Source organism: Ascaphus truei, chromosome 9 (genome assembly GCF_040206685.1).
Source record: "Ascaphus truei isolate aAscTru1 chromosome 9, aAscTru1.hap1, whole genome shotgun sequence".
In the NCBI taxonomy this organism is placed as follows: Eukaryota; Metazoa; Chordata; class Amphibia; order Anura; family Ascaphidae; genus Ascaphus; species Ascaphus truei.
Window position 1 is genome coordinate 22,786,042 of NC_134491.1, and position 8,901 is coordinate 22,794,942.

Sequence of the window (8,901 nt, forward strand, 5' to 3'; positions counted from 1 at the left end):
GAGGAGGAGTCCTTTCATGCCACAGCAGGCAAAATGGGGAAGCGCAGAACCTGATCTACACTAGAAACGTGAGCAGATAGTATAGGACATAATGTCACAGAGCCCCTGGGGGGCCAGCCCTAATGACATAATGGCTATATCCAGAGCCCCCCCCCCCCCAAAGGGTTAACAAATGTGGGTTCTTACCTCCACTGTGGGATAAGGTAAACATATATAAAAGATTCAGAAACAAGGATGGTGCTGTTGGTTCAGTTTAATTAGTTGATGAAGGTAGCGTGTCAGAAGTATTTGTTCCCATACTATATTGTATTAGATCAGTAGTGGCCAATTCCAGTCCACAAGGGCCTCCAACAGGTCAGGTTTTAAGGATATCCCTGCTCCAGCACAAGTGGCTCAATTAGTGGCTCAGTTGTTGACTGAGCCACCTGTACTGAATCAGGGATATCCTTAAAACCTGACCTGTTGGTGGCCCTTGTGGACTGGAATTGGCCTCCCCAAGTCTATATTAACTCACATACCCGCATTGTATGTTGCACAAATCAGGTCGCTTTCCATTGCAAGCAGAATTATGAAGGATAAGGGAGGGATTTTGGTAGTAAAATTACTTCTAAGTATCAAGCACTTAACAATTGGCTATTTCCTACAATTGTATAATAAAGTGTTTTGTGCACTTGGATCCAAGTGAAGTGAAGTGAAGTGAAGTGAAGTGGTTTCCCAGTAATAGTGTATAGCAAATAAGTAATGTTCCACATAAGAGGAATCTGTGTGAAGGGAGATTGTCGGCCTAGTTGGTAAGCAGTGACTGTAGAGTTAAACCAAACTGATGTCTGAGCAGAGCTTCATGGGTTACACCAGAGGTGGGCAACTCCAGTCCTCAAGGGCCACCAACAGGACAGGTTTTCAGGATAACCCTGCTTCAGCACTGGTGGCTCAATCAGTGGCTCAGTGGAAGACTGAGCCACCTGTGCTAAAGCAGGGATATCCTGAAAACCTGTCCTGTTGGTGGCCCGTGAGGACTGGAGTTGCCCACCCTAGGGTTACACAAAGGGCAATAATGTGATATCTCTGCACTCTTACAAGTAATATTGATTATTTTTCCATTTTTCTTTTTCCTTCTACTTTTTTTCTCCCACAAACCAAATATTTTTAGTATTTTAGCATCTTTGGCTGCTTCACACCACCTATATTTAAAAGCTTTCCTTCTGATCTCGTCACTTACACGCACATGTACAAAGAATGCTGCCCCCCCCCCACCCGGTGATATGCTGTTTTTTAAAATAAGATTTGCTTAAACTCAACACAAATGCCAAAACGGTAAAATGGTGCGTCATAACAGAAAATGCATCTCTTTGTTTTTCTTTTACTGCAGCCAGAAATCACAGTGGAAAATCTCCCGTCCTTTTTTACACATCAGAAACCTCTCCTGGTTTTATTCTCGGATGGCAATCTAAACCACATTGACCAAAGGCCCATTTTAAGTTTGGTTAGAGGGAAGTTCTTGGAGAAATATGTCATTTGCTGGTTGAATCTGTAAGCAATATCCAGGTCATCTTTAAACTCGTCATGTGTTTTGAAATATGTGTTAACCTCACTTGTATAGAAGTGTCTTATTTCAACACAAAAAAATCCTCATCACATTGTGTAAAACAGTGGGCAGACCTGTTGAGTTGTGCACAAATCTATTTTAAACAAAGTATCATTGCATTTTTACTACACTTTTTTTTTTTTTAAATTATTAAATAATGTATTTTTAAAACTGCAAATTAAACCAGATCAATGACTGGAAAAGCTAAATCTGGGATTTAATGTGAATACCTTCTGAATTTGAAGAAACACATGTTTCAGAGGCATTCTTACAGGCACCTCTGTGATGTGATCATTGGATCACGTCTCTGGCATTTGTTTCTCCAAAGGGAGAGGGAGAAATACAGTGGTATTTGTTTTGTTAATTATAATATAAATGTACTCCCCATTTGCTGATAAATTGAGACACTTGGGGGGATAAAGGGATGTGTGCAAGATTGTTTCATTCCATGCGTTCATTCACCACCGTAATCACTATGCCATACAACTCCAAAGATTCCATGTAATGTGGCATGGTTCAAGGCATTATATTTGTTCTGCCTTTATGTAAAAAAAAGTGCTGCGTGTTGACCAACCGGCAGATTCTTTGCAGGAGTAGCCAACTGCAGTCCTCAAGGGCCACCAACAGGTCCGGTTTTCAGGATATACTTGCTTTCGCACAGGTGGCTCAATCAATGATTTCAGCAGGGATATCCTGAAAACCTGACCTGTTGGCGTCCCTTGAGGACTGCAGTTGGCTGCCCCTGCTCCGCACTATAATCTATGATGAACTCTCATCGTGGTCTGTGAAGGCATCACAACCTGCAAAAAGCCCCCACCGTTTGACTTTCATTTTGACCCACAGTAGAAGTGAATGGTTTCACTTTTTTTTTTGCACTTGCCTAACGTTTCCATTCTTCCAATCGCTCGTTCCGGCTGTTTCACAATCACTTGGCCTAAATACCCTACAAAGCTACGGAAATAGTGAGACGCCCCGGAGTATAAAGTAGACCGTTTAAGCAAGATTGGGAGTATTGTGAATACTTGTATACTTATGATTTACCCCCGCTGCAGCTTGTGTATGAACAGAGGAAGTGGTGCTGCAAGGGGCAGGTAAAGTAATATACTGAAAGACAGACAGAACCCCTGTAGATAGCACTCTTTTCCGGTGTGAGATGGTGATTTACTTAAAATATATCTTTATTAATAAACAACTTAGTTAAAATAATGGGGTTTAAAACAATTATTAAATAATACCAAGCGTTGCTAGTTCTTGGAATTAGTTGTTCCAGAGGAGTATACAAATATTGGTTAATGTCCAGTGTTAGGATAATCACTGGCCCTAGTGTTCCTCGTATAGAGTGAATGAACTAGAGATGATTGTGATTGGAACGGTAGTTTGGACCACATATGTAGTGCCACAGTAATTGAATACTAATAGATGCACTATTTCAGTAAACCTATACTATGCTGCTATGTGCTGCAGCCAATAGTACATTAATGATTTGTGAAGGGCAAATCTAGGTTAATGTGCATCTAATGGTGTCCACTGTCACCAGCATTGGAGATGGTGGTGCGTGAGTGCAAGTGGTGATACTATAAATACGTGTGAATCCCGGGTCTGTAGTAGCAGATCTAGGGTTAACAATAGTATTCAGAGATACATTACTGGTAAGTGTTGTAGCACTGCTGAAACTCCTGTATGTTCTAATACTGAGTTATCAGCTAAGTTCTACTCCTTGTAGGGTTAATAGACCGGTCAACTGTGAACAATTCTTGCCTGCAAGTTATGACCCAAACATTATCCTCCTATTTCCTTCTAGAAAAAATACTCCAGTAGGAAATGGTATATTGAAGAGGTACTTCAGCTTAATACCACCGTTACCACTGCTTGTTCTTATTAACTTTGATGCACTTGGGCAAGTCTTTGCGTTTCCTCCTGAGCAACATCTCACTGAGGTTAACATCTTGTATTGGTTGGAGATGCTCAGAGCAGGAGCCGAGCAGCCTGCCTGTAAGTATATATTTGTTTCCCTCTTGACCGTTGCATGAATTACTTTATTTTATATGTCAAATGTTTTACCAAGAAAATTGCATAAATATCTATCTTATGCTTAAAGGAGTAATCCAAGCCGGCCATTTTTTTTTTTTTACATAGGATGGGCCGCACCGGATGATGTCACAGCTTCCTATTGGCCCGCAGGGCTCGGGAGCTTTGAAAAGTGACCATTACGTGATCCCAACTAGCTGAGCGGAGCAGCTACCTGCACCTAAGGCTGCAGCCCCGCTGCACGCGCGCCTGCGAGGCAGGCGGTGCGTGCAGTCGAGTCCCCCGGTCTGCAGAGAGCTACAGGGGGGGCGCGGCCGTGACGTCACCCGGCAGGTTCGCCCTCATTGGCTGAACCGCCGGGGGGGGGGTGGCCTAGCGCTCCGTCGCGACTCCTTTCTGGAGTTTCTTTCAGCGCAGCGCAGCGACCCCCCCCCCCCTCGCAGCGGGCCCGGCCCCATTGTGGGGCGGATCTTGTCCCTGCAGCGTCCCCCACAGCGGGGACCTGGCCAATACGGAGGTAAGCACCTCCGGAACCAGCGGGTTCCAATCGGAAGCCGTGACGTCATCCGGTGAATGGCTTACGTGATGCCGGAGCTTTAAACTCGCAGGAGATACCGGCACCCCCTTCGGAGGTAAGTATCTCTGGAAGCAGGGGGACCCCACTTAAGCTCCGGACCCCCAGTTCAGCTCCGGAGACCCCCTGCTTCAATCCCACATTAAAAAAAGAAAGAATTGGCAGCTTGGATTACTGCTGTAAAAAGGCAGCTTTTGATTACCTTTATTGAAAATTAATTACCTATGCTACTGATTGATTTGGTTCTCCCGTGATCGATCAGCAAAATCCTGCTTCGCAGGGTTCACTAAATAGCCGCCTTTGTTTCAATCAAAAAGAAAATGGGAATTATTGCACTTTACAAGACAGAAAGCAACACTACCGTATATCTTCATTTAGAATAACATGTAGACAATACAACAGGAAAACGCACAATTGGTTATCAAACCACTTATATGCATAAGTGAACAATTGTGTAAAGACACGTACATTAAATGCATCTTTAAAATCTGGAAAAGCAGACAATCTTGGTGTCCTCAGATAAAAATGATATCCCGTGTTTTAGGATTTATAATAATTTTAATAACGTTGCAATGTTTGTTATCAAATCGCTGGTAACATTTTGTTTGCCTGACTTACAGAAAGGGATTCCAAGTCATTTATATTGCCTGAAAGGAATTCCATTTTAATGTAAAAAATGTGCTGTTTCCTGTGCCTTTTTGTAAATCCTATTGCATAGCTGCGAGTTATAGACGATGCAATGTTCTTGTTTTAGATGCTTTACCCAACGAAGATTGGAAACCCCCACTTCCTGATTATAATTTCCTTGGCATGATGGACGCCACAGTGCCTGACTTCGCTGCTCAGAAAATCCGTATTCACATGAAATCCAACCACAAAAGAAGCAAACACGGAGTTCCCACCGAGGAAGCAGAAGAAATAGAAATCAAAAGACCAGCATCAGGCAAAAGTTTACGTGGAACTGTTCCCAAGTTTATAGAAAGAGACAAGCAGCTCAAACATCGCTCAGAGTTCTGATCCAAAGGATGTGTAGATAATTAAATAATGAGCAGCAGACATACAATGTATTTTTATACGCAGTGTTTGTAGCGACTGCATCTCAGTGTATAGAATGTTAAGGATGTGCAATGATTACTTGATCCGATGAATGAATGTGTTTGTATATATGGGCAATAAACTGATGGAATAAATGTGTAGGTTAGGGCAGGGGTTCTCAACTCCAGTCCTGCAGACCACCAACCCACCCAACAGCACAGGCTCAATCAGTCCCAGCTTCAGCAGAGGCGTTTCAGTCTTTGACTGAGCCACTGATTGAGCCACCTGCGCTGAAGCAGGGATATCCTGAAAACCTGACCTGTTGGGGTTTCTTGAGGACTGGAGTTGAGAGCCTCTGGGTTAGGGTACTGTCCACAATATGTACTGTTCAGCAGACCTCTAGTTTTATTTATTTCATATGCACCAGTTTCAAGTCTGATTGTTGCTAAGAATGATAAATATGCCCTTAACAGCTTTATATTAAAAGAAGCTTTTATAAAGAAGTTTCTTTTCAATGCCATCATCCTACCTCATCATGCACGTTGCACCATGTAAAATCATTGTGGTGTAGTCCCCGGGTATTTTCCTTATGTAGCACCATCATTTCAAGAGTTTTGTAGTGGGCTCTTGGTAGGGCTATACATGAAACTGTGATGGTGCCGATCGGGGCACCATCACACAAACTCCCATTGACTTCAATGCGATAGTTACCAATGATGCAGTCTGCAACATGGTGTCGCATGTCTTTTTATAGAATGTTGCTGGTAGAACGCACTAAATTAAATATATATATATGTATTTTGTAGTATTTAAGTAGTGTTTGTGCATGGTAATTGGAGTTCTGGCATCATTATCTCCATTGGGTAGAGTATTGCAGACTCCCGTGAATAAGTGGATTTATAACAGAAGTTAGATGAAGCAGGAAATGCTTGAGATTAGCTAAAGGAAGTGTTTATCCTCTCACTCCTATTAACCAGCCATGTGTGGAAAGAGCAGATAATATCTCCGGGTTTTGTTTCCGCTCCTGTTTTAATGCCAGTGTTTCTCATCAGTGACAGCTTTGTGCCAATTGAGGACACGTCCCATACATACTTAAATGCCACCTTTTATTTTGTTGTTTTTTAATCGGTTTAAAGCAGGGGGTCACAGAGCTGAAATGAACACGGTTCAGCACAGGTGTGACCCCCCTGCTTCAAACTCCAATTTTTTATTTGTGTGTGTGTGTGGCCAGGAGTGCCTCTTTAACACTACTTGTGATCAGACTTTGGCAGTAATTAGAATGTATATGAGGAATGCCACAAAGGAAGTTTTACACTGATGTTATATTCACAATTTAAGTAACACAATCAACATGTTACACCTCTAAAATCTATCACAACCTGCAACACTGATTTTTCAGGAGCGTTACAGCTATTAGAATTTTGCATTGCTCTTATTTGTTTAAAACATCAGACTTTCTTCTGTCCTCTACACAGAGATTTATCGTTTATTTATTTGTTTCACAGCCTTAGTGTCTGCATTTTAAATAAAATATGAACCGGCAAAACTGTTTTAATCTGTTTAGACTGAACTTTGAGACCTCATAGTGTGGCTAGGTTACAATAGCTCTGTGCTTTTCAGACACATGAATAATGAATGTCAATGTTGCTTGGATGGTTTCCAAAGAACTTTGACCACTTTCATAAACTATATTAATTTTAGAAGTTTTCTGCAACAAAGTTCAAACCTGCCCCTTTCCTGGCTCGTGAGATATGAAAGACGATTTCTTATTTATCTTACAAGGTCAAAGATGGGAACATTTTCAAACCAGAGATATTTAAAAGGAGTTTAGATCAGTTAAGGATGGTTAAGAACTTGTTCGCTAAAATACTTGTAAGGAAAGTTACAAAATGTATTTACCCTGATTTAGACCATTTCTCATCGACTGGTTTCTTAAACCTAAGTGCTTTGAAGGTCTAGCTTTGTGTTTTTTTTTGTTTCAATATTGTTATTGTTTTTTTATAGAGATAAACAGCATACAGTCATCGTTGCATTTGGGAGGGGTAACTTTATAACATTTGTAATGAACAGATAGGGAGAGAAACAGACCACCTGTCACTCCTTCTTTCTGGAGCTCCCTCTCAAATTCTCCTTAAGGAAACAGCCGCTTCCTTGAGTATCCCTATAGAAGTAATTAAAGGATAGAAGAAAAGAAGATGGGAGAGAGGGAATGGAGATGGGAGGGGAAACTAGCTTTGTGTTTTAATTGACTTTATATAATTATCTTGCTTTTCTTCTTATCCTCACAAAAAATGTGTTTTTGCTGCTCTAGTTAATTTAATGGTTTATGTTTTTTTTGGGGGGGGGGGGGGGGTGGCTTGGCACAAAACACTGCTTGGTCTTGGTGTGCAATGTATGACTACGTGTACACCAGGAGTGGCCAACTCCAGCCCTCGAGTGCTACCAACAGGTCAGGTGTTCAGGATATCCCTGCTTCAGTCGTTGACTGAGCAACTGATTAAGCCACCTGCGCTGAAGCAGGGATACCCTGAAAACCAGACCTGTTGGTAGCTCTTGAGGACTGGAGTTGGCTACCTTGGGTTTGTATCAATGGACAGAAAAATGGCCTTTGGTGTGCCACAATATTTTTTTCATTTCTACTTGTGGTTGCCTGAGCCTGAAGTTTGAGAAGCGCATTAATAAAGTTTCTTACATTCAATACCGTATATATTCACCATGGAGGATTACATCATCGCTGACCTAGTTAACCTTTTCCCCCCCCCCACACATTTAAAAACAACTGCCAAACCGATTTATTTGCCGTAATGCCCAATACGTTAATAATTAATGGTAACAACATTTGTGATTACAACAGTAATTGTACTTTCTCTACATTATTGAAGAGTACGTAATGAAAGTATAGTTGCCTCCTTTTGAACCTCGCATACACTGCTAGTCGTGCACTTTATTGTAACTTTGGTATATTCTGTTAAATAGGAGTACATGTATTTCTTTGACATTTGCACTAGGGGGCAGCACTTTATTCTTCTTAGGTTTGGCTCCAACTATTCTCACACACATTCCTTAAAGAATGTAAATATTGAATAAAGGGGTTTGCGCTAGAAATAGATGTTGATCTAGTTATGAAACATACTATTGGTTGGTACTTTCCTTATGGCATGTATAAGTACCGCGCAGCAGTTTCAGCAGCATGTTTTAGACATTAAAGCTCTATGAGGTAGCCCACTTGGATGATGGGGGTTTCCGGTCGGTGAAGCTAGTGAGAGAATAGGAACACACCTCTTCCCACACTCTGCAGTCATGAGTAACAACCAAAGTTTAAGGAAACAACCAGGGCTGCCGACAGCTATCCCGTAGCCCCCCTGTGCTGGTTGCCTAGCACCCGCCTCTAATTCTCTCCCCCTTCTCACACTCCACTCTCTCCCTCCCCCATGTATTTCTCCTCCCCCCCCCCAAAGCTGGGGTGTGTCTTCCAGTGAGGGCCGGAGCTGAGGAGCGCTGGTTACCGGCAGTCGGATGCGGATGTTGGGTCCGAGCTCCGGCCAGGCCCAACTTCCATGGCCAGCCCCCTCCCCCCCTTGCGGCCGCTGAGTCTGTTGTCCCAGCTCTTCCCCTCCCCCCTGTTGATAGCCCTGGAAACATCATTGTAGCAAAGTATGCTGAGCGAACCAAAAAAATA

At 42.4% G+C, this 8,901-nt stretch overlaps 1 protein-coding gene across 1 annotated transcript in view; it reads left to right on the forward strand.

The window, feature by feature from the left end:
• TXNDC16 (thioredoxin domain containing 16) overlaps positions 1-7,459 on the forward strand; it is a 43,109-nt gene extending 35,650 nt beyond the window's left edge. Inside the window, exons 18-20 of the mRNA XM_075613784.1 lie at positions 1,370-1,530; positions 3,387-3,577; positions 4,942-7,459. Coding sequence (XP_075469899.1) covers positions 1,370-1,530; positions 3,387-3,577; positions 4,942-5,204 — 615 coding nt within the window. The 3' untranslated portion in view covers positions 5,205-7,459. The remainder of the gene's footprint in view (positions 1-1,369; positions 1,531-3,386; positions 3,578-4,941) is intronic.
• Positions 7,460-8,901: the final 1,442 nt, after the last annotated feature.